The sequence below is a fragment of the Panthera onca genome, chromosome D4 (assembly GCF_046562875.1).
Source record: "Panthera onca isolate mPanOnc1 chromosome D4, mPanOnc1 haplotype 2, whole genome shotgun sequence".
Classification (NCBI taxonomy): domain Eukaryota; kingdom Metazoa; phylum Chordata; class Mammalia; order Carnivora; family Felidae; genus Panthera; species Panthera onca.
Window position 1 is genome coordinate 89993534 of NC_138351.1, and position 25443 is coordinate 90018976.

General features: G+C 49.6%; 1 protein-coding gene across 1 annotated transcript; it reads left to right on the forward strand.

Annotated features, from left to right (window-relative positions):
- The first annotated feature begins 443 nt into the window (after positions 1-443).
- PRRT1B (proline rich transmembrane protein 1B) lies at positions 444-22711 on the forward strand. Its single transcript, XM_060608321.3, has 4 exons — positions 444-515; positions 17609-18069; positions 18825-18968; positions 20037-22711. The coding sequence occupies exons 1-4, from the start codon at positions 506-508 to the stop codon at positions 20184-20186; spliced, it is 765 nt and encodes a 254-aa protein (XP_060464304.2). The 5' UTR covers positions 444-505; the 3' UTR covers positions 20187-22711.
- The last annotated feature ends 2732 nt before the right edge of the window (positions 22712-25443 follow it).

Sequence of the window (25443 nt, forward strand, 5' to 3'; positions counted from 1 at the left end):
TCCTCCTCGGTCCCCGGGGACCTTCCCGTCGCCCTGGGGAGCGCAGCTAGGAACTGAAAAAGCCGTCAGGCTTTGCCGGGCAGCCCGCCTTCGGGTTCCCCGGGCTGGCAAGCTTCGGGGCTAGAAGTCGCGCACACGTTGTTTGAAAACTCAGGGGATTTCACGTGAAAACTCTGCATTTCGGGCATTTCTTGCTGGGAAAGATGAAAAGGCAGGTCGGGGAGCCGCGATTCCCTGGGGCTCGTGGGCCCTGCCGTCCCGCCGGCCTCCTGCACTTGGGGGCGGGGGGGGGGGGCACTCGCGGGGACCCCGGCCCCTCCCCGCTGCCGCCCCCCCACCCCCGCTCGGCGCGCGGGGCCACCTGCGGACGCAGCCGCCGGCCATCAGGGCGGTCAATCATTAACCGGCCGCGCGGCCGCCAGCAGGAAACCCGAGCCCGCGGCGCCAGGCGAGCCCGGCCCGACGGCGGCGGGAGGCGGGGCGCGGGCAGCCGGCGGGGCGCGCCATGGACGCAGGTGAGGGCTCCCGGGGTCCCGGCGCCGCGGCGCGGGGGCGGGGCGGGCCCGCGTCCCCGACCCGGCGCTGGGATCTCCCCCCACCCCGGCCCAGAACCGGGGAGACCGCGAGGCTGCCGCGGAAAGTTCTGGCAACTCAGGCGGTGCCCCCTTGCAGCCCCTTGGGCGCCCCTGCGGGAGGGCGGGCAGCAGGTGCCCCGAGTGGGGCGATTGGGGGGGGGGGCATTTTCCACTCTCCTCGCCGCGCCCCTCCTTCCCCTGGTGAGCGCGCACCCCTCGGGCCAGGCCGAAGTCCTTAGAGGGAGGGCAGGGGGCCCTGGGCGGGGAGGGACACGCGAGGGAAGAGACCCCACGGAGGCGGGCGCCACGGGACGGGGTGCGGGGCGGAGCAGAGACGGGCGGACAAGGACGGGGCCGGGGGAAGCTCGTTCCGGAACTCCGACGCCCCCCCCCCCCCCCCCATCGCCCCCGGGAGCCCCAGGCTGGCGCTGGGCCCGGGGTGGGGAGCGCCCCTGGCTCCCAGCGCAGCCGGACCCCGGCGCCGCCCCGCCCCCGCCCTCGGAGCGGCTGGAATGTCCTAGGAGGCTCGGGTGTCGAGAACCCGAGAACCCGAGGCCGCGGGCCCAGCAGCCCCGCCGGCTGATCGATTTACTCCGCAGCCCTATCTCCGCGCCATCGGGCCAGGTATTCGCCCCGGCGGGGCCCCCCCGGAAAGCTGCGGGTTTTGTTAGGATAACCGGGGCGGTGCCGGCCGGCCTCGACGCGGCCCCGGCCCCCGGAATGCGTCTGCGTCCGGCCGGGGCTGCGGGTCCCCGCCGTCGGCCTCCCTCGTCCCACCTGTGCGGTAGGGCACCTGACGATGGCCGGCGAGGCACGCACAGAGCTGGCCGCAGGTCCACGGTTGTGACTTTGCAGTGCTCGTGGCACAGATGAGGCGCCTGAGGCGTGGAGGGTTTGTCGGGGGCCCTCGGGGGCGCAGCCGCGTTTGCTGCGCCAGCTCCGTGTTCGTGCAGGCGAGCGGTCTGCGAGCCGCGGCCCCGCACCTCCGCACCTCGTAAAAATGCGCGGCGACGCTGGCCGCTGTTCCCCGCACTGCCCTTGGCGTTGGCTGCGACGTCTGAACCTGCAGAGCTCCACCCACGCGGCAGCCCCCCTCCCCCCCCAGGCAGGCGGACCTGCTGAAATCATGGTGCTTGGGTAGGATTTGTGTGCAGAACCGTGTCTCCGGGCCTACAGCGCTGGTCCGTAGTAGGTACTCGATAGGAGGGTGGGACTGAGTGGTTGGTTGGCCGCCTCCGTGTATCCCATGCGCACAAGGTCCCATGAGCACAAGGTGGTTTGCGGTGGGGGGCGGGGCGTGGATTTGAGTTCAGTCAGCCAGCTCCCCCTTAGCAAAGCCAACTTCCCATTTTCTCCTGTGTTCTCTTTGTGGTTGGGGCCTCGGTTCTTCCAGAAACAGCCCTTGGCTGGGGTGGGGGCACTGGCAATCCCAAGAGCCTCTAACAAGGCCTCCACACGGTTGGGGTCTGGCTGGTGCCCCCTGGGGAGTATCTGGGCCACCCCCACCCTCCTATAGGTCAGCAACTGCTAGGTGCCCCCTGCCTCCCTGCTCTTCTGGGAAGAGCCCAGCTCTCTGGGTCAAACTGGGGGTGCCTGGATGGCTCAGTCGGTTAAGCGCCCAACTCTTGGTCTCAGTTCAGGTTACGATCTCAGTTCATGGGTTCGAGTCTCAAGTCGGGCTCTGTGCTGACAGCATGGAGGGAGAGATGCTCTCTCTCCCTCTCTCTCTGCCCCTCCCCTGCTCCTCCCCCCGCTACAATAAACATTTTTCAAAAAGTCACAGATCTTTCTGGCTCTAAGGGTCGACCTCATTTCTTCTCGCTTTTATTTCCCCTGTTCCTTACAGACGACCCCCCCCCCCCAAACTGGCCAGAACACCTCATTTCCTCATCTTCCAGGCTCTTCCTGACCTCAGCTAACAGTAGCCGGTGTCAGTTGAGCACTTGTTGGGCGTGCCCCCATCTAATCACCACAGCACCCCCAAGAGGTGGTGTTGTCCCCATTTTAAGGATGAGAAAACTGAGGAGGCACAGGGAGGTGAAGCAGCCCGGCCGGCCTGGTCCCTGAGCTCCAGCTCCTGGCTGGCCGAGGGCCAGCTCTGCCCTGGTCGCTCAGGGAGGAGATCAGGGGACTGGTCTGCCTGTCACTCCCGATGACGCCCTCCTGTCCTGCCTCTATACGCTGTCGGGCAGGTGTACCTCCTCAGTCCTGCCTGCATCCAGCCACTTGCCCACAGCCCTCCTTTCTGCTCAGGCCACTGTCCCTTCTCCCTTTGTCCCCACGGCCTCCTTCCCACCCTTCCACTCTCATTCCAGCCGTGTCCCGGCTCTGGCTGCCAGGGGAACCCTTCTCTGTTGGTCAGTAGTTGGCTTATGCTGTGTAACCAACTAACCGGAACTCAGCTGCGTCAAGTGACAAGCGTGTATGTTTCTCAAGCTGCTGGAAATATTTGTGCACAAGCCTGTGTGGTCGTATTTTTTGTTCCTCTTGGGTAAGTGGCTGTGAGTGGAACAGCTGGGTGATATGGCGGATGTATGCTTCACTTTCAGAAGAACCGACTAAGTGTTTCCCAAGTGGTTGCCCTGTCTCTACTCCCCGCTGTGGTACCTGAGAGCTGCGGGTGTTGTCCATACTCGCCAAAGCTCGCTCGGCCCGGGTTCGCTGTTGTTCCAGCCTTTCTAACGGGTGCGTGGTGCCGCCTCCTGCCTGGAGTTGGCATTTCCAATTCTGACGGCATTTCTGGTGACCAGTGACATGGGGCATCCTCTTATGCACTTACGGGTCATCTGGATGTCCTCTTGGGTGAAGCGTTCGCAAATACTTCCGCCATTTTCTCATTGGGATATTTGACCTACTGAGTTGTTAGAGTTGTTTATACATTGTTGATAAAACTCCTTTGTCTGATAACGTGTTGTGAATATTTTCTCTCATTCTGACTTGCCTTTGTATGTGTTTAGTGATATCATCCTTTTTTAATACTGGGTTTAAAAAAAAACAACCCAGCGTCGTTAATATTGGCACAGTGTAGTGTTGTATGAGCTGCAGGTGTATAAAATAGCGATTCGACAATTCCGTACTCAGTGCTCATCAAGGGTAAGTGACCTCTTAATCCCTGTCACCTGTTTCACACCCCTCACCCACCTCCCCTCTGGTAACCGTGTGTTTGTTCCTATAGTTAAGAGTCTGTTTTTTGGTTTGTCTCCCTCTTTCTCTCTTTTCGTCCCCCTCGCCCCCTCCGGCTCCTTTGTTTTATTTCTGAAGCTCCACATAGGAGTGAAATCATACGGTATTTGTCTTTCTCTGGCTTGTTTCATTTAATACACTCTGGCTCCATCTACGTGGTTGCAAATGGCAAGATTTCATTCTTTTGATGGCCGAGTGATATTGCATTGTACGTATGTACCGCATTTTCTTCATCCGTTCATCTCTTGATGCACCCTTGAGCTGCTTCCCTAAATTGGCTGTTGTAAACAATGCTGCGAGCAACACAGGGGTGCATGTACCCCTTTGAGTTAGTGCTTCTGTATTCTTTGGGGGGAATGCCCAGTAGTGCAATTATTGGATCATAGGGTAGTTGTGTTTTTGCTTTCTTTTGAGGCGCTTGCATACTGCCTAACACAGCGGCTGCCTCAGTTTACGTTCCCACCAACAGTGCAAGAGGGTTCTTTTTCCACATGCTTGCCAACACGTTTCTTCTTCTTTTTTTTAACGTTTATTTTTGAGAGAGCATGAGTGGGGGAGCTGCAGAGAGCGGGGCGGACAGAGGATTCAAAGCGGGCTCTGCACTGACAGCAGAGAGCCTGATGTGGCACTTGAACTCAGGAACTGTGAGATCGTGACCTGAGCCAAAGTCAGACACTCAACCGACTGAGCCACAGGCACCCCGTGTTGTTCCTTGTGTTGTTGATTTCAGCCATTCTGACAGGTGTGAGGTGATCGCTCATGGTAGTTTTGATTTGCATTTCCCTGATGATGAGCGATGTTGAGCATCTGTTCTCGTGTCTGTATGGCCATCTGTATGTCTTTGAAGAAATGTCTATTCACATCTTCTACCCATTTTTAATCAGATTTTTGGTTTGGTTTTTTTTTTTTTTTGGTGTTGAATCGTATAAGTTCTTTATGTATTTTGGATACTAATCCTTTTTTGGATATGTCATTTGTAAATACCTTCTTCCATTTGGTAGGTTGTCTTTTTGTTGGTGGTTGCCTCTGCTGTGCAGCTTAACGATATCTTTTGAAGAGGAAAAGTTTTTTTTGGTTTTTTTTTTTAAAGTCCAGTTTACCAATTTTTTTCTCTTATGGATCATGTTTTTGGTGTCCTATATAAGAAATCTTTATCCATCCTAAGGTCACACAGATCGGCCATGTTTTTTCTAGGAGTTTTATAGTTTCAGGTATTACATTCAGGTTTATGATCCCTTTGGAGTTAATTCCCGTGGATATTGTGAAGAAGAGTCAATATTCACTTTTTTCCATGCAGGTAATCAGGTGATCCTATATGGTTTTTTTAACCTGTTTTTTAAAATTTTTTGAAATTTATTTTTGAGAGAGAGAGAGAGACAGCGTGTAAGCAGAGGAGGGGCAGAGAGAGAGGGAGACACAGAGCAGGATCCACGCTCTGAGCTGTCCGCACAGAGCCGGATACAGGGCTCAAACTCATAAACCATGAGATCATGACCTGAGCCAAAGTCAGACACTTAACCAACTGAACCACCCAGGTGCCCTGATCCTATATCAGTTATGAAAAAGGCTTTCCTTCTCCACTGAATTGTCTTGGAAACTCAGCCAAAAATCAACTGACCAAGAAAGTCTGGCAAAAATCAACTGACCAAATATGTGTGTGTCTTTCTACACTCTCCTATTTTAATGCTCTATTGATGTATGTGTCTATTATTTCATTAGTAATGAACCATCTGGTCTGTGATGGGTTTATAGTAAATCTTGAAATCAGGTAGAGTCTTCCAATTTTGCCTTCCCTTTGAAAATAGTTTTGGTTATTCTAGGTGCTTTATATTTTCATAAAAATTTTATCCCTTTATTTTTTATTTTATTTTATTTTATTTTTTTTTTTTCAACGTTTTTTATTTATTTTTGGGACAGAGAGAGACAGAGCATGAACGGGGGAGGGGCAGAGAGAGAGGGAGACACAGAATCGGAAACAGGCTCCAGGCTCCGAGCCATTGGCCCAGAGCCTGACGCGGGGCTCGAACTCACGGACCGCGAGATCGTGACCTGGCTGAAGTCGGACGCTTAACCGACTGCGCCACCCAGGCGCCCCTATTTTATTTTTATTTTAGAGCAGGAGAGGAGCAGAGAGAGGGAGGGAGAGACTCTCAAGCAGGCTCCATGCTCAGCACAGACCCCAACAGGAGGCTTGATCCCAAAACCCTGAGATCGTGACCTGAGCCGAAATCAAGAGTCAGATGCTCAACCAATTGAGCCACCCAGGCACCCCATTTTCATAAAAATTTTATAATGAGCTTGTCACTTTCTGCATTTTAAAAAAGCCTGCTAGAATTTTTATTGTGACTGCAATGAGTCTATAGATGAATGTGGGGAGAATTGTTATCTTCACAGTTTGAGTGTTCTGAACAACGAACATGGTATATACCTTTCCATTTATTTAGGACTTCTTTAATTTCTCAGTGGTGCTTTGTAATTTTCAGTGTAGATGTCTTGGAATTCATTGGTTCGTTTTATTCCCACTTATTTTCCAGTTATGTTGGTGCTACTGTGAATTGGATTTTAGTTTTAATTTTGTTTTTTAATTATTTACTACTAGTGCATAAGAACATAATCAATTCTGTAGATTAACCTTGTAACCTTTGACCATATTAAATCCATTTATTTGTTTTTGGAATTGGTGTCGATTTCCTGGATTCTGTACATAACAAGCATATCATCTGCAGACAAGGAGAGTTTTATTCCTTGTTTTGCAGTTTCTTGAATTTGGCAGTGATCTTACCTCCTCTATTAAAAAAATCCAACTATAATGGTGTTATTTTCTTCTTTGAATGTTTGATAGACTTTAACAGTGAAACCATCTGGGCATAGAGTTTTGTTTTGTTTTGTTTTTTTCATTTGTTTTTGGTAACAAATTTAACAGAAATACGATTCAGATTTCCTATTTGTTCTTGTGTCAATTTTGGAGAGTTGGAGAGAGAAAGAAATTTCTTTCATATACGTTGTCAGATTTGTTGACATAAAGTTGTAGTATTCTCCTGATTTCCTTTTAACATCTGTAGGATCTGTGATGATAACCCCTTTTTCATTCCTGACATGGCTATTTGTGTCCTCTTTTTCTTAAGTCTAGATAGAGGTTTGTCAATTTGATCTTTTTAACCATCTTTTGACTTTGTTAATTTTTTCTATTGTCTGTTTTCTATTTCATTGATTTTTTTTTTAAAGAATATATTTCATTTTTTTAAAGTAATCTCTGTACCCAACATGGGGCTCGAACTCATGACCCCAAGATCGAGAGTCATATGCTCTTCTGACTGAGCCAGTCAGGTGCCCCTGTTTCGTTGATGTTTGTTCTTTATTGTTTCATACTTCTATCTATGTTGCATTTACTTTGGTCTTCCTTTTCCAGCAAGATTCCAGGGTGGACTCTAGGTGACCGATTTGAGACCTTTCTTTTTTTCTAATGTAGTCATTTATTTATTTTTTAAGGTTCGTTTACTTATTCTGAGAGAGAGAGAGAGAGAGACAGAGAGAGAGGGAGAGATGGAATCCCTAGCAGTCTCCACACTGTCAGTACAGAGCCTGATGTGGGGCTCGAACCCACAAACTGCCAAATCACAACCTGAGCCAAGATCAAAAGTTGGATGCTTATCCAGCTGAGCCACCCAGACGCCCCTCTGATGTAGTCATTTAAAGTTCTATGTCTCCCTCTAAGAACTGCGTTAGCTGGATCTCACGCATACTGATACTTTGTTTTTACATTATCATTCAGTTTAAAATGCTTTCTAATTTACCTCATGATTTTATTTTTGATCCATGAATTCTTTTCAAGTATGTTTAATTTTTATTTTAATTTTATTAAAAAAATTTTTTTTTCATAGAGAGTGCAAGCAGGGGAGGGGCAGAGAGAGAGGGAGACACAGAATCTGAAGCAGGCTCCAGGCTCCAGGCTCCGAGCCATCAGCACAGAGCCCGATGCGGGGCTTGAACTCACGGACTGGGAGATCATGACCTGAGCCGAAGTCAGAGGCTCAACCGACTGAGCCACCTAGGTGCCCCGATGTTGTTTAATTTTTATATATTAGGTATTATCCTGTATATATCATTGTTACTGGTTTCTAATGTACTCCTGTTGTGGATGGTCAGAGAATACAGTTTGGGTTATTTCAATATATATATTTTTTAACATTGAGACTTGTTTGATGGCTTGGCATGTGATTTTCGTGAATGTACCTTTTGTCCTCGAAAAGAACAGTGTCTACAATTATTGGATGTTGTATTCTGTAAACAGCGGTTGGATCAAGGTAGTTTATAGCATTGGTCAGATCCATTAGGTCCCGAATGATGTTTTGTCCAGTTATTCCATTAATTGCTGTAAGAAGAGTGTTAAAATCTTTTATTTCAATTGTATATTTTGTGTACTTCTTCCTTTTATCTCTCTAAATTTTTGTTTCATGTATATTGAAGGTCTGCTATGAGGCACACATGCCTTCCTGGCGAATTGTCCCTTTTATCATTATGAAGTGTTCTCTTTATTACTGATAATACTCTGTCTTGAAGTCTATCTGATATTAAAATCCACTGTAGCCTCTTTTGCTTACTGTTGGTATGGCATATCCTTCCCACTCTTTTACTTTCAACCTTAGTGTGTCTTTCTATTTAAAGAGTGTCTATTTTAGGTAGCCTTGTAGGCCTTGGTTTTTATTTATTCTGTCCATCTCTGCTATTTAATTGGAATGTTTAGACCGTCAACATTTAATGTAATTATTGATATGGTTGCGTTTAAGTCTATAATTTTATTATTGTTTTCTGTTTGTCTTCTCTATGGTTTTGCTCCTCTGGTTTACCTCCTAGTCCCATCCCTTCCCCCGGTTTGGGTAATATTTGAAAAAATCCCTGCTGGGGATTCTCCTTTCTCTACCTCTGCCCCTCCCCTCTTGCACTCTCTCTGTCTTTCTCAAATAAATAAACTTAAAAAAGAGAACACTATACTATGTTATGGTTTTTGCTTTCAACAGTCTTACGTATATTAACAAACTTAGGAGGAAAAGTAATCTTTTATATTTACCTCGATAATTGTTTTTCCTTCACCCGAAATTTCCAAGTCTCTTTCTGGTATCCCTTCTTTCAGCCCAAACAACTTTCAGCCTTTCTGTTCCAGAAGGTCTCTGGCAAGGTCTCCTCCCTGTTTCATCTGAGAATAGCTTGTTTTACTTGTGGTACACAGAACAATAAGGATGACCCCCAGAGCCCCCTCCCCTAGCTAGTCAAAGGAACACTGATCTCAATGCTGCTGCGATGGGATTTTGCAGATGGAATTAAAGTCCCAAGTCAGCTGATCTCAAAATACAGAGATTGTCTGAGTAGGCCTGACCCAATCAGGTGAGTCCTTTAAAAGCAGAGAGATCTCTCTAACTGGTAGCAGAAAGAAAGAGAATTTTGAAGCATGAGAAGGATCTGATGTGCCGTGCCTGGCTTCAGAGACGGAGAGGGTCACGTGGGAAGGACTGTTTGCAGCCTCTGGGGGCAGAGAGCCTCAGACCCACAGAACTGGAATTGGCCAGCGATTTGAATGAAGCTGGAAGTTGATTCTTCCCTAGAGCTCTAGATAGGAGCTCCGTGCAATTGATGCCTTGATGTTGGCCTTAAAACCCTGAATTGAGCCGCCTGGACTTCTGACTCACAGAACTGTGAGCTAACACATGGGCGTTTTGGTTATTTTTTCCTCATTAAAGAAAAAAAAAAATTGTGATGTGGGGCGTCTGGGTGGCTCAGTCGGTTGAGCGTCCGACTTCGGCTCAGGTCATGATCTCGTGGCCCGTGGGTTCGAGCCCCGCATCGGGCTCTGTGCTGACGGCAGAGCCTGGAGCCTGTTTCAGATTCTGTGTCTCCCTCCTTCGCTGACCCTCCCCTGTTCATGCTCTCTCTCTGTCTCAAAAATAAATAAATGTTAAAAAAAAAAATTTTTTAAAAAAACAAAACAGGGGCGCCTGGGTGGCGCAGTCGGTTGAGCGTCCGACTTCAGCCAGGTCACGATCTCGCGGTCCGTGAGTTCGAGCCCCGCGTCAGGCTCTGGGCTGATGGCTCGGAGCCTGGAGCCTGTTTCCGATTCTGTGTCTCCCTCTCTCTCTGCCCCTCCCCCGTTCATGCTCTGTCTCTCTCTGTCCCAAAAATAAATAAAAAACGTTGAAAAAAAAAAATTAAAAAAAAAAAAAAACAAAACAAAACAGTAGCTCCCTGCGCCCCCCGCCCCCCCCCCTACCGCCAGCTCATGGTGACCACCACTCTCCTTTGGTCTCTGAGCTTAATGACCCTAGGGACCTCCTATCCCTGGACTGCCACAGTATTTGTCTTCCTGCGACTGGCTGCTTTTACTTAGCATCATGTCCTTAAGGCCACTCCGTGTTGTAGAGTGTGTCCGAATTTCCTTCCTTTCTAAGGCTGAGCAATATTCCATCGTATGGATGGACTGCGTTTGTTATCCAAACATCATCCATCAGCAGGCAGTTGGGCCGCTGCTCTTAGTGGCTGTGAATACTGCATCTACGGACATGGGTGTCCACAGGTCTCCTGTAGCCCCTGCTCTCAATTCTTTGGGCTGTCTACCCTGAAGTGGCACGATTGGATCATCTAGAAATTCTGTTTTTGCCTTTTTGAGGAACTGCCGTTAACAGTGTTTTGCCACAGTGACTGCACCCTTTTACGTTCCTACCGAAGCCGTACAAGGATCTGTTTTCTCCACATCCTGGCCTCTGTTTTTGTTTTTTTTTGTTTTTGTAATTTAAAAAATTTTTAAAAATTATGTTTTAAAGTTTATTTCGAGAGAAACAGGGAGCGTAAGCCGGGGAGGGGCAGGGGGAGAAGGAGAATCCCAAGCAGGTTCCGTGCCACCAGCACAGAGCGCCCGACGTGGGACTTGAACTCACGACACTGTGAGATCATGACCAAAATCAAGAGCCGGTGCCCCACCAACCGAGTCACCCAAGCGCCCCTTTTTTAAATCCTAGTGATTATAACGAGGCGGACAGGTGGTTTTAAGCTACTGTGTTTGTGGTTACTTTGTCATAGGACGATAGAATGCTAAAACGTACGTACCTTTATTCCTCAAGCACATTTTTTTTAGGTCTCACTTTCTGGGTTGGCCCTTCTTTCCTTTTGGCACTCTAAGCCAGACTCTAAGCTACTGTCTTCTGACCTAGCCATCTATTGAATGTTTATAGAAATTCAGATTATTGTTCCCCTCTAAAGAGAGATCCCATTTTCTTCTGCCTGTTTTCAAGACTTTATTATGATCGTTGGTTTCGAGAAGTTACACGATGATGTATTTAGGCTGAGTGTTCCCCCCCAGACTTCCTGTTCTGGATTTTCTGAGTTTTATGGATCTGTAAATTTGTTTTTCACCAGACTTGTGAAGTTGGCAGCTATGTCGTACTTCAAATATATCTTTCCCCCAAATCTCTCCTGGGACTTCCCTGACCGATGATGCATCAGACCTTGTGTGGCCACACAGGCCCCTGACGCATCGTTCTTTTCCTGTTTTTTCCTTTCATTGTCCTCTCTCCGTTCTTTGGATTAGTGTCTGTTCAGGTTCACAGACCCTTTTCCCCCCCCTGTTCTCTCCATTCTGCTACTGAGGGCAGCCAGTACATTTTTAACTTCAGGTATTATTATATGCTTTAGTTGAAAATTTCCATTTGGTTCCCTTTTTAAATAATGTTTGCTGGTGACACCTGGGTGACTCAGTATCGGGCTCGATGCTTGATCTCAGCTCAGGTCCTGATCTCCGGGTGGTGAGTTCAGGCCCTGCATGGGGCGTGGAGCCTGCTTAAGATTTTTTGGTTTTGGTTTTGTTTTTTTTTTTTACTTGGCTTGTATGTTTTTTGCTCTTGAGTTGTAGGAATTGTTTGCATATTTTGGATATTCGCCCCTTCTCAGATACATGATTTGCCAGTATTTCCTCCCGTTTTCTACATTGCCTTTTTCACTTTGTTGATGGTTTCTTTCGCTGTGTGGGAAGCTTTTTAGTTGGATATGGTCCCACTTGCTACTTTGTGTTTTGGTTGCTTTTGCTTTTTGTGTTTAATCCAAAAAAATCGTCACTGAGACCAATGTCAAGGAGCTTTCTGCCTATGTTTTCCTCTAGAAGCTTTATGGTTTCAGGTCTTAAATTCAAGCCTTTACTCTGTGTTGAGTTAATTCTTGTGTGTGGTGTAAGAGAGTGGATGGTTCCTTCTTTGGCACGTGGCTGTTCAGTTTTCCCAACGCCATGTATTAAAGAGGTGCTCATTTCTCTGTTGTATATTCTTGGCTCCTTTGCTGTAAATCAGTTGATATATGCACGGGTTTATTTCTGGGCTGTTTCATTGATCTATGTGTCTGGGTCTTTGGGGGGTTTTTGTTTTTGTTTTTGAGAAAGAAAGAGCATGCTATCGGGGGAGAGGGGGAGAGGGAGAGAGACAGAGAAAGAGAGAATCCTAAGCAGGCTCCACGCTGAGTGTGGGCCCTGACGCGGGGCTTGATCTCATGGCCTGAGCTGAAACCAAAAGTCGGACCTCAGCCAATGGAGTCACCCAGGTGCCCCCACCCCCGCTTTTTTTTAAATTACAACCTCTTTGTGATATAGTGTGAAATCAGGGAGTGTGATGCTTTGTTTTTCTTTGTCCAGATTGCTTTGGCTTTTCAGGGTCTTTTGCGGTTCCACACAAATCTTAGGATCACTTTATTTCCGTGGGAAATGCTGTTGGGATTTTGATAGGGATTGCTTACACTAAATCTGTATGTTACTCTGGGCAGTCGTGTGGGTATTTTAACAGTAGTGTTCCAGTCCATGAGTGTGGAATAGCTTTCCATTTATTTGTGTTGTCTTCATTTTCTTTCATTGATGTCTTCTCATCTTTGGCTTACAGGTCTTGTACCTTCGTGGTTAAAAAAAATTTTTTTAATGTTTGTTTATTTTTGAGAGGGAGAGAGAGAGCCAGAGTGTGAGCAGGGGAGGGGCAGGGAGAGAGGGATACACAGAATGGGAAGCAGGCTCCGGGCTCTGAGCTGTCAGCACAGAGCCTGACGCGGGGCTTGAACCCACAAACCATGAGATCGTGACCTGAGCCGAGTTGGGTGCTTAACCCTGAGCCACCCAGGTGCCCCTAAGTTTATTCCTAGGGGCGCCTCGCTTGTTCAGTTGGTAGAGCATGCTACTCTTGATCTTGGGGTTCTGAGTTCAAGCCCCGTGTTGGGGGTAGAATTTACTTTAAAAAAGGATAAATTTATTCCTAGGTATTATTATTATTATTATTATTATTATTATTATTATTAGATATTCTGTTTGCAATTGTAAATGGGTTGTTTTCTTTCTTTTTTAAGATTTTATTTTTAAGTAATCTCTGCACTCAGTATGGGTCTCCAACCTGTAACTCCAAAATCAAGAGTCACATGCTCCACCAACTGAACCAGCCAGGCTCCTCTAAATGGATTATTTTCTTTTTTAAAAAAAATTTTTAATGTTTATTTATTATTGAAAGACAGACTCAGAACATGAGCAGAGGAGGGGTGTAGAGAGGGGAAGACACAGAATCTGAAGCAGGCTCCAGGCTCTGAGCTGTCAGCACAGAGCCTGACGTGGGGCTTGAACTCACAAACGTGAGATCATGATCTAAGCCAAAGTTGGATGCCCAACTGACTGAGCCACCCAGGCGCCCCAAAATGGATTATTTTCTTAATTTCTCTTTCTGACAGTTCATTATTAGTGGATAGAAATGAAATGGATTTTTGTTTATTGATTTTGTATCCTGCAACTTCACTGAATTCATTTATTATTTCTGAGTGTTTTGGCAGAGATTTTAGGGTTTTCTGTTAATATCATGTCATCTGCAAATGGTGACAGTTTTACTTCTTTCTTTTCTTTAAAAAAATTTGTTTTTTACATTTATTTTTGAGAGACAGAGTGAGACAGAACATGAGCAGGGGAGGGGCAGAGAGAGAAGGAGACACAGAATCTGAAGCAGGGTCCAGGCTCTGAGCTGTCAGCACAGAGCCTCATGTGGGGCTCGAACCCACAAACTGTGAGATCATGACCTGAGCTGAAGTCAGACACTCAACTGACTGAGCCACCTAGGCGCCCCAACTTCTTTATTTTCAATGGGGATGCCTTTTATTTCTTTTTCTTGTCTAATTGCTGTGGCTAGGATTTCCAATACCATGTTGAATAAAAGTGGTGAGAGTGGGCATCCTTGACTTGTTCCTGATCTTAGAGGAAAAGCTTTCAGCTTTTCACCAGTAAGTAAGATGCTACCTGTGGGCTTGTCCTATATGGTGGCCTTGATTATACTGAGGTGTGTTCTATACCCACTTTTGTTGAGTTGTTTTTTTTTTTTTAATCATAAGTGGATGTTGACTTTTGCCAAATACTTTTCCTGCATCTGTTGAGAGGATCTTGTGCTTTATTTTTCCCCTTTCATTTGGTTAATGTATTGAGTGTATCATATTGACTTTTGTGTATGTTGAACCATCCCTGGAATCCCATCCCACTTGGGACATGGTGCATGATCCTTTTAATGTATTGTTGAATTTGGTTTGCTACCATTTTATTGAGGATGTTTGCATCTGTGTGAATCTGGGCCATTGGCCTGTGATTTTCTTTTCTTGTGGCATCCTTGTCTGGTTTTGATATCATGGTGATGCTGGCTTCATAAAATGAATGTGGAAGTGTTCCCTTCTCTTCCATTTTTTGGAAGCGTTTAAGAAGGATTGGTATTAATTCTTTGAATATTTGGAATTCACCAGTGAAGTCGTCTGGTTCTAGACTTTTGTTTGTTGGGAGGTTTTTGATGAACATGATTCTGTTCAGATTCTGTCTATCTTCATGATTCTGTCTTGGTAGATTGTATGTTTCTAGGAATTTATTCATCTCTTCTAGGTTGTCAAATTGTTGGCTTTTTACAATTATTCATCGTAGTCTCTTTATGACCCTTTGTGTTTCTGTGGTATCAGTTGTAACATCTTTTGTTTTTGATTTTGAGTCTTTTCCTTTGTGAGTCTAGCTGTAAGTTTGTCCATTTTGTTTATCTTTTCAAAGAACTAGCTCTTCATTTCACTGATCTTTTCTCTTGCCTTTTTAGTCTCTATTTTATTTATTTCTGCTCTGATCTTTGTTATTTCCTTCCTTCTCCTAACGTTGGGCTTTATTTGTTCTTTTCCCCCTAATTTCTTTCCTTCTAGTTTCCCCTAATTTTCCCCTGACTTGTAAAGTCAGGATGTTAATTTGAGATTTTTCTTCTTTTTCTGATGAGGCATTTATTACTGTGAACTTTCCTCTCAGAATTGCTTTGGCTGCATCCCATCCCATACAGGAAATCTGTTGTATTTATATATTCGTCATGAGGTATTTTTTAATTTGCCTTTTGAGTTCACCTTTGACTCATTGGTGGTTCAGCAGCATGTTTTGGAATCTCCACATATTTGTGAATTTTCCAGTTTTCCTCCTGTAATTGCTTTCTAGTTTCATACCACTGTGGTTCAAGAAGATCTTTGGTAAGATAACAGTCTTGAATATATTAAGACTTGTTTGTGGGGGTGCCTTGTCCATTAAGTGTCTGACTCTTGGTTTTGGCTCAGGTCATAATCTCACCGTTCATGAGTTTGAGCCCCACCTTGGGCTGTGTGCTGGTGATGTGGAGCCTGCTTGGAATTCTCTCTTTCCTTCTCTCTGCCTCTCACCTGCTTATGCGCTTGCTCTCTCTTTCAAAATAAATAAACTTAAAAAAAAAACTTGTTTGTGGCCTAACGTATATTCTGTAATGGTGAATGTTCTTTGTGTACTTGGGAATAATGTGTATTCTATTGGTTTTGGGTGGAATGTTCTGTGTAGATCTAAGTCCATCTGGTCTGACATGTTTAATTTTTAAAAATGTTTTATCATTTATTTTTGAGAGAGAGAGAGAGACAGAGTATGGGTGGGGAAGGGGCAGAAATAGAGGGAGACACAGAATCTGAAGCAGGCTCCGAGCTGTCAGCACAGAGCCCGATGCGGGGCTCGAACTCACAAATGGGGTTTGATTCCACAGTCTGTCTGCTTTTGGTCACTTTTGTGTCTTCAGGTGGTTTCCTTTTGTGCTTTGTCTACATCCATAGGAGAGAGAGACTTAAAATTAAAAAAATTTTTTTAAAGTTATTTATCTTGAGAGAGAGACAGAGCAGGTGGGAGAGGGGCAGAGAGAGAAGGGGAGAGAGAGAGAATTCTCATGCCCAACATGGGGCTCAAACTCATGACTCTGAGATCAAAAGTTGCATGTGCCACTGACTGAGCCAGCCAGGTGCCTGCCCCTGTTTTACCACAGAATTTGATTTATTTTTTATTTTAATTTTTAAAAACTTTTTTTAATGTTTATTTATTTATCAGTGAGACAGAGACAGAATGCGAGTGGGTTAGGGGTAGAAAGAGAGGGAGACAGAATCCGAAACAGGCTCCAGGGTCCGAGCTGTCAGCACAGAGCCCGACCCGGGGCTCGAACTCATGAGCCGTGAGATCATGACCTGAGCCGAAGTCAGTTAACCGCCTGAGCCACCCAGGCGCCCCAACTCTTGTCACCTTTAAGAACACTTAGGAAGTAAACCTCCAAAGCCAGGCCCTGGGCCGCCCACCCTGCTGTGGGGCCTTGAATGCCCACCCAGGTCCCTCTTGCAGGGCGTTCCTCTGGAACCCACCTGAGACTTAGAGGTTCTCAGCCGTCAGGGTGCTCTGAGGAGTAGCAGGCTACCTTCGGGACTTGTAGAACCTGCTTGGGTGCCTCTGGAGTGATAGCCTCAGAAGTAACAGCCCATTACTTTACCAGCAAAATGGGCTTATTCGGGAAAAGTAGAGAATTGCAACTCCGGACGTGCGAGCTGGGGTAAAATCACAGGCAAGTCCTACAAAGAGGATTACTTTAGGAGGAGGACGCTGGGAGGGGCTGTCCTGACCTGGAGATTGGCAGGAAGGAGTTCAGGGTGAGGGTGGTTTCTCACTGGCCGAGTCGCTGGGGTGGCGGGTCTCTTGTTGGAGATGCAGGGTCCGTCCTTCCCTCTGGGCCTGCGATCACGATGGTCTCCTGATGAGGGTGCCTCTGCTGGGCTCTGTCACTAACTGACAGTTGTTCCTGGAATTGATGTCGAGGGTACAGCTCTGCCATCTGGCCTCCTGCCTCCATTTTAGTGAGCCTTCCCTTAGGGATTTCCACAGGAGTCCCCGGGGTGGGTGCCGAAGGCCAGGCCGGGGCTGGAAGGCGGCTCAGGGCCCCTGCACCCTTGCTTCCCGAAGCTGGCGGGCTTTCCCCACCCCTGCTGGCTGCCCCTTCCCTGCCCCCTCTCAGGCTTCTGTTCCCTCTGTGCCTCAGCTGGCACTTGGCCCTTAGTGACCTCCTGGCTCTTTGAAGTCCATCCTTAGCCCGGGCCTGGCAACCCTGGGGCACCTTGTCTTCCCTACCTCACAAGCCAGGACTCTGGCTTGGCTCATCTCTCAGACCAGCTCTAAGGGTCTAAGATCCTTACTGGTCCGGTCTTCCAGGGACAGGGCAGTGGGGGCAGGACCCAGCGGCCGCCATGGGGACCAAGGCCTGTGTCCCATCCCTGCCTGGTGCTGTGCTGACCGTGTGGCTGCCCGGAGACCCTTCCCGTCTGCGCCTGTTTTCTCGTCTCACCCTTCCACTTCGGGTGGATCCTTCCAGCGCCCAGCCAGCCCAGCCGGGAGAGGCCTGAGTGCGGGCACGTGCAGGGTGGGGACGGGCAGCGTCGCTGTGACTTTGTCCCTGGAGGGGCTGTGACTTGCGGCTCACGGGGAGGAGTCCCACCTGCTCACTGTCCCTGGCGTTTCTTCCCAGGAGCGGACGCAAAAGGGGGCGGCGGCCCCGCAGCCCCCCAGGATCCCCGCGGCCCCGCGCTGCCCCAGCTCCCGCGCCGCCCGCAGCTCCTGGATGAGGACGGAGGGCCCAGCGAGGAAGTGGCCGTGGATGCGGGCAGCTCCCCGGCCCCGGAGGAGCCCCGGGCCGAGCCCCAGGCCGAGGCCTCGACGGCGGCCCCTCCCGAGGCCGAGGCCACGGGCGAGGCCAGACTGGGGCCCAAGGTGGCCGTGGGAGGGGTGCCCAACATCGGCTTCGTGGGCGAGCCCCCGCCCTACGCACCGCCGGACCCCAAGGCAGTACACCTGCTCTACCCGCCCTTCCCGCAGGGGCCCGTCCTCTTCCAGCCTGGCCCCTCGCCCCAGGCCCTGTACCCGCCGCCACCGGCCGCGCCCCTGTACCCCGCACCCGCCGTGCCACCGCTCTTTGCATCGTTCCCGGTGGTGAGTGCCGTGTACCCCTGACCCCGGGTCTCCCCTGTCGCACCGTCTCACTTCTCTTGCCCCTCCTCCCTCCCCAGTGGGGGTGGAGGGTGGGGAGAGTTGGGCACGCAGGTGACCAAAAGTCACCATAAGTGACCCTTGCAGAGGGGCTTTGGTGCCCAGATGAGGGAAAGGAGAAGGTCACGCCAGCCTGGGGGGTGGGCAAGCCTGGAAGGCTTCCCAGAGGTGGGGGCTTTTGAGCTGAGTTCTGAGGGATGAGGAGGGGTGCTCTGGGCACAGGGTAGGGGGTGGCCAGGCCCGGCTGTTCTGGGAATGATGGTGGTCGACTCAGGGAAGAAAGGAGGGTGGGGGGGTGGGGTCCGTTGTGAGGGGCCCTGGGGCCTTTGGGTGGGAGATGACTTGGTGAGATTTGTAGAAAAACCAAAAAATCCTGGGATGCCCGTGGAGGAGAGCGTAGAGCTCCCTGGTGGTGGGGAGCCCAGTCAGGACAGGGGGGCACCGCCACGGCTCACCCTGGACTGAGCAGTTGGTGGAGGGCACAAGTGACAGGACTCCTGGGGGCCAGGGGGCCAGGGAGTGCAGAGGGAGAAGGCAGGCGGGGGCCCTGACCCGGCCCCGTGGTGACCCACAGCCTCACTGGGCGGGGGTCGGGGGTGGACGGGGGGACCCTCCGGTGGCCCCCGTGGCCGTGTCCTCACTGCGGTGTCTGGAGGCTGGGCCGGCTCCCTCACTGGCCGCGGCCTCTGCCCCTGCAGTACAACAGCCCCGTGGCCAGCATGCCCGCCCCGCCCCTGGTGGAGCACAGGCCCCTGCCCAAGGACTACATGATGGAGTCCGTGCTCGTGACCCTCTTCTGCTGCCTCCTCACGGGGCTCATCGCTATCGTCTATTCCCACGAGGTAGGTGGGGGTGGGACAGCCCTGCCAGCAGTCGGGGGGGAAGAGCCCCGGCGGGGCCCACACAGCCCCTGCCCCCCTGTCCCGGCCACTGGGTGTCTCGGGAGGGGGGCAGGAATTGGGAAAACAGTGCTCGGTTGACCCTGCGGTCCTGGCCCCTCTTGGATGGACACCTCCTCCCCTCTCCTGTCTCTGTCCCGTGCCACTCAAGATCCGCTCTGGAAAAGTCAGCTAAACCAGTTTACAGCGAAGGTGTGAATGATTGATAAGGCCCCAGGAACTGCCTGCCTCAGTGCGGGCTTGTGTTTGACGGGGTAGAGACTGTCCTCCGTCCATCCATTCGTCTCTTGTAGCCCTCCGCCCCCGTCCCTCTAGCTCCTCATCCGTCCATGGACCCATCCCTCCGTTTCCTTCCGTCCAACCACCCACCCACCCACCCACCCACCCCTCTATTCATCTATTAACTCACCCGTCCGCCTCTCCCTGTCCGTCCAACACCTTCCACCTGTCCATCCATTATCTGCATAGCTTTCTGCCTCCCTCCTGACATCGCTGACCGTCATCAGGCAGGGGGTACCCTGGGGACCCGGTGACGCTGGTGTGAGGATGTTCTAACAGGGTAGGCCAGCCCCTGGGGGCTGACCTGGCCGGGCCCTGACCTCCCCGCGCTGGTCAGGCTCCCCCATCGTAAACCAGGACGGTGGGGAGAAGGCAGCTCTCAGGACCGCTCGGAGGCGGGAGTCTGGGGGCCACAGCCTGCCTGTGAGTTCTGGTTCCACCGCTAGCTGTGTGGCCCTGGCTGGGCCACTTAACTGAGCCTTTGTTTCCTCATCTGCACGGTGGGGGCAGCAGTGACCCCGGTCTCAGGGCTGTCGTGAGGGTTGTCGGAGAGGCTGAGTGTGCACGCCCATGGCCTCTGTTGTCGCTGCTCCTTCACGTGAGGAGGCCGGGCGGGTCCTGAGCCCCTCGGGCTGTCCGCGTTCCAGGCTGTGTGCTGGGGCCTGGCCCTGCTGGTGGCACGTGGGGGGCCTCGGGGGCTCCCGTCCACTCCCTGCCTCCATCTCGTTGCAGACGCGCGCGGCCCTGAGCAGGGGGGACCTGGCCCGGGCCGAGGAGGCTTCCCGCAAGGCCCGCTCGCTCGTGCTCTTCAGCCTGCTCTTTGGGGTCTTTGTGTCCACCAGCTGGGTCATCTACGTGGTCGTGGCCCTGTACCTCCCCTGAGGGCTGCTGGCTCCTTTCAGATGCCTGGATGCACAAGGACACCCAGCCTGGCCAGACACTTCCTGTGGACTTTGATCCCTGCCAGTGGCCATCTGTTGCCTCCAGAGGGGCCCCAGGGCCAGAAGAAAGTGGGGTCTGCAGCCCTTGGCACGTCTGTGGCTGGGCCTCAGCCCCTACGGGTGTCCTCAGGCAGCGTCCTACACTGGAGTGGCTCCAGGGCCCAGGCCCAGCGGTGGGACGGGGGCCCACTGGAGCTCCGCATCCTGTGCTTCCTCCCGAGGTCTTTCTGGGACTGGGCTGGCTGGGCCCCCATGGCCCTTGCCTTCACCTTACACCCGGCAGACCACGCAAGGGACCGGGGCTCTCGTCCTCGGAGCCATCTGGAAGGACGTTGCAAACTCCGGCCTCCTCCCACCTCCAGCCCAGCCTGGTGTCCGTGGGGCAAAGCTGCTGGTGTGTCCTTTTCCCTGTCAGGGAGCTGAGTGTGGCGTCGTCCCTCTCCTCGTCGCTCCTGGCTGATTGTCCTGAGCCCTGGCCCCTTCCTAGGAGACAGGCTCTCTCACGCCGACTCCATGTCCAGAAACCAAGGCCACCGTGTCTGGTCAATAAACAACAAGCTGCCGGGCGGGTGTTGCTACTTCCTGGCTCAGTTTCAGGGCGAGCGGCACATCTCTCCACAGCCGGCCTCTGGGGGCTCCCACGCCTGCCCCTCCCAGGGATGCCGTTCGCACAAAGGCAGCTCCGTCAAGGGCCCGTCTGTCGCTCACGTCGTGTGGCCCCTCTGAGATGTGATGCCGCTTCTCCCTACCCCCGCTTCTCCTGGGGCTGCTTCACTAGAAGCTTCTGTCTCCTCTCCTGTCTCCTGGTTTGGGCCCACTATCTCTGTCTGTGGTCTTGCAGCATTTTTGGAATGTGCATTTTCTGCTCACTCCTTCTGCCCCCAACTTTATCGCCCACCTGCAGAGGATCAACTGGGCCCTGTGTGGTAAGGGCACCCTGACTGGGGAGCACAGTGCCAGACAGCCTAGACAGCTCTATGTCGGTATCCCTGCGTCATGCCTGGTACACCGGTCCAGTCAGCTGTGGTCCTGAGAATGGCCCTCCATTCCAACAAGGTTTCGAGCCATCTGCAGAGGAAGGGGCTTAGGGAACAGGGAGTGGGGGCCCCGCCGCGGCTTCCCTCCACGCCTTGTGATCGGCAGTGACCTTCTGGCTTGTCCAGGTTCCAGCCCCAAGAACAGTCCTTGACTTTAAGGAGTTTCTGGCTTCTTGAGGAAATTGTGTTTTCCCCATCTGTAAAATGGGCTGGCGGTGTAACTTGTCCCTGGGGTTGTGGGCAGACTCCGTGGAGGGCCCGTGGGTGTTCAGCACGGTGCCTGGTGTGTGGCGAGCACGTGGAGTGGAGCTGCTGGGGACCGGTGGTGGGGATTTCTCCAGGGTCTCCCACAGCCAGAGGTTTTGGGAAAGCAGGGAGCAAGCCTGTTACTATGGGCTTAGGGACCCAGGAGTTTCCCAACCAGAAGGGGAAGCCGTTAATGGGCGTTTTCCTGGGGAGGTGTCCAGATTCAGGGGGGTCTGTGATTCAGCAAGATAAAAAAGCATCTGCATGGAGAAGAGGAAGCCTCCCCCAGCCCCCCAGCTGAGCCGTACCAGCATGACAGATCAAGTGAAATCAAGTGATTTCTGAGCACCCACCGTCCTCGCACCTGAAGCAGGAGAACGTCCCATCTCAGCCTGGAGATGCTCTGGGGAGCTGAAGAGTCAGGATGAGGAAGTAAGTGGTGAGCGACAACGCTAGGGGGTGGTTGAAAGGTGGTTTCCTGCTGTCGGCACAGGGCTGGTCCAGAATTAGGCTATCCAACACTAGAAGGCATGGTAGCCACCAAAAAGGAGGGCTCCGTTTTTTAAAGGACCAGTAGATGCCAAACGATGTTTGGTAGACTCCAACAGCGACAGCTTTTCTTACTAAACTCTTAAGTAAAATCAAGATAGAAAGAAATCATCTAGACCAGTGTTCCTCGAACTTTATGTAGGGAATCTTTTTGAAATGCAGGTTCTGGTTCGGTAAGTAAGACTGGAGATTTTGCGCTTCTCCTGAGCTCCCAGCGATGCTGAAGCTGGGACATGTACTGACGGCAAACGGCACGTTTCAATGGAAAATTACTAAAACCATTAAAAGCCAATAAACCCAGGATCAAGCTGTGGATGCCCTCTAGTGTCTACTCAACATGGCTGTGAGGTTCTAGCTTCTGTAGAAAACAACAGTGAGATTTGTAGTATAAAAAGTAGAAGAGACAATGATTCCTTAGCAAGAATATCCAAGAATCCATGAAAAAAATTTGGAGAACTCAGTAAAATGGTTGGATTTAAAATCTACAGATAGTCAATAGCAAGAATCAGTTAAAAGTGGAACAAATTTAAACATTCCACTCGTAATAGTGATAAAAACCGTAAAATCTAGGAACATATTTAACAAGACAGATCCAGATCCAAATGAACGACTTTTTAAAAAATTACCAAGGGGCGCCTGGGTGGCGCAGTCGGTTGAGCGTCCGACTTCAGCCAGGTCACGATCTCGCGGTCCGTGAGTTCGAGCCCCGCGTCAGGCTCTGGGCTGATGGCTCAGAGCCTGGAGCCTGATTCCGATTCTGTGTCTCCCTCTCTCTCTGCCCCTCCCCCGTTCATGCTCTGTCTCTCTCTGTCCCAAAAATAAATAAAAACCGTTGAAAAAAAAAATTTTTTAAAATTACCAAAAGGCAAAAACAAAAAGCTGGACAAAATAGATAGGAAAAGGTAATGTAAAGATATCTAGCCTTCTTAAATAGAGATTTAATTGAGTTCCCAAAAGGAAACCAAGCTCTTAAACTATGGCAAAATATTTTTTAAAATTAACATGGAAGGAAAGTGTGCAACAATTGCTATTCTTTTTTTTTTTTTTTTTTCAGTTTAGCGAGGGGGGAACTTTCTGCACCTGATACTAAAACTTAGCATAAAGCTACGGTGATCAGGACAGCATGGCTTTGCCACAGAGATAGATCAGTAAAAAATAACAGAAGTCCAGAAAATGTTCCAAGTGTGTATGAGAAGTTAATATTTGATGAAAATGGCATTTAAATTGGGAGAGTCAAGGATGGCTTATAATTAGTAGAGTTATCTGGTTGGAAAGAGTAATTATAACTATGAAAAAACAAATTCCAGATGGGTTAAAGAGCTAGGTATAAAATAACCCTGCACTCATGATGGACAAAAGCCTAGGAGGATGTCTTTAACCTCAGGGTGCTGGTGCAGGACAGAGGGGAGGCTGCTCACATCTGGAAAACCATCCAGAAAGACTGATAGAACCGAGTCCTGTACATCAGGAAAATATGGATCTAAAGCACGAGGTGGCTTTCACTTGTCACATGGGTAAAGAATTGACTGAATACATCCAGAGTTGGTGAGGGCTCCCTTACCAACTCATCTATTGCCAATGTGTATGCTGCCACTGTATTTCTGGAAAGTAGACGGTCTCTATTAATACATGCACGCTGTATTCACATGCATGTATGTGCAAAGAACAGTCTAGAAGGATATATCCTAAACTGCTGACAGTGGGCTGCCCTTGAGGAGGGATCGGGAGGAAGCAGAGGGTCTGTGCAATATGTTGCTGAACTTTAAAACAGAACTGTGTTCAGAGTTGCTGAACTTTAAAACAGAGCACAACTGAAAAACGTGCATGCCTTTTGACCTGGCAATTCCAGCTTTAGGATTTACAGTGGTGAACAAAGTCTGTTTTCCTGAAGCTTCCAGTCCAGTGCGGCGGGATCTATCAGACAGCGTAGTTACCGGCTGTGCCAGAGCACCACGAAGGAGAGGGAGCTAGGCAAGTTCGAAAGTGGAGTGGAACAGAGGAGAACCTGATTTGGGTGCATCCCAACTTCAGAGATGTTAGAGTGTGTGTGTCTTAGAGTCTTAGACTTCGAAGTATTTGACCTGAAAGTGGTAAAGACAGGCTTTCCTGAGGATGTTGTGGCTCTGTTAAAAAGTGCAGCGAGGTGCTGCCAACCTGCACCCCCAAGTGGCTGAATCATTTTGCAACCCACCCCCAGCAACAGAGATGCAACTGCTGCCACCCCTCCCCCGCCCCCCATTCGTCTTGTAGGTTTCAGTGCTGCTGGCAGGGAGAGTTGTAGTGGTGCCTCAGTGTGGCATTAACTTGCATGACTCTGATGACTAATGATGTTGAGCCTTTTATCGTGTGCTTATCAGCGATTTCCATCTCTTTTTATCATGTGCCTGTGCAAGACTTGTGCCCATTTTATGCTGGCCTGTCTTCTTAATAGTCTAGGGGGGTTCTTTATCTGTTCTGGCACCGAGTCCTGTGGCGTCGCCTTTGCACTCTATGCGGGGTCATCTGATAAAAAGAAGTCCTCAGTTTTAAGATATACAAATTTATCTTTTCCTTTACGGATAACGCTTTTTGTGGCTTAATAAAAATTCCCCTACTCTTAGGTCATGAAGATATTCTCTTATATTGTCTTCTAGATCCACAGCTTTACTGTGTGTTTTCACATCTGGATCTGTCACCTACCTGGAAGTCCGTTTGTTTATTTCTTGTTCCGTTGTCACATTTCATTACTGCAGTGTGAGAGTAAGTGTTGATATTGGGAAGGTCAAGCCCTCCCACTGTCTTTAAGGGTCTTGGACATTTAAATTCATTTATATTTATAATCAATTTTAGAATTGTCCATTTTCACCAAAATAAAGATTGGGATTTGACTATGATTGCTTTAAATCTATGGATTAATTTGGTGACAACTGGTATGTTTACTAACTTTTCGAACAAAAATGATGAATTTCCTTACTTGTTTAGATCTCTAAAAATTTTTCCCCTTGATTTTGAATTTGTTTTCGGTACAGAAATACTGTACATATTTTGTTAGTATCCCTGGGTATCTGATTTTTTGATGCTATTATAAATATTTTGTTTCTTTTGTTACTTGCTAGTATACAGAAATACAGTTGATTCTTGATTATTGACTCTGTGTCCAGCAATCTAAGTCCACTTATTCTGATAATTTATCTGTAGATTGTTGAATTTTTTATTCACATGAATATTATCTATGTGTAATGGATTGTCTTCCTTTTGAAGCCTTACGTGTGTGTGTGTGTGTGTGTGTGTGTGTGTGTGTGTGTGTGTGTGTTTTGCTGTCCTGCACTGGCCGGGACCCCCCAGAACAGTGCTGCAAGGAAGTGCTGACAGTGGCAGCCTTACCTT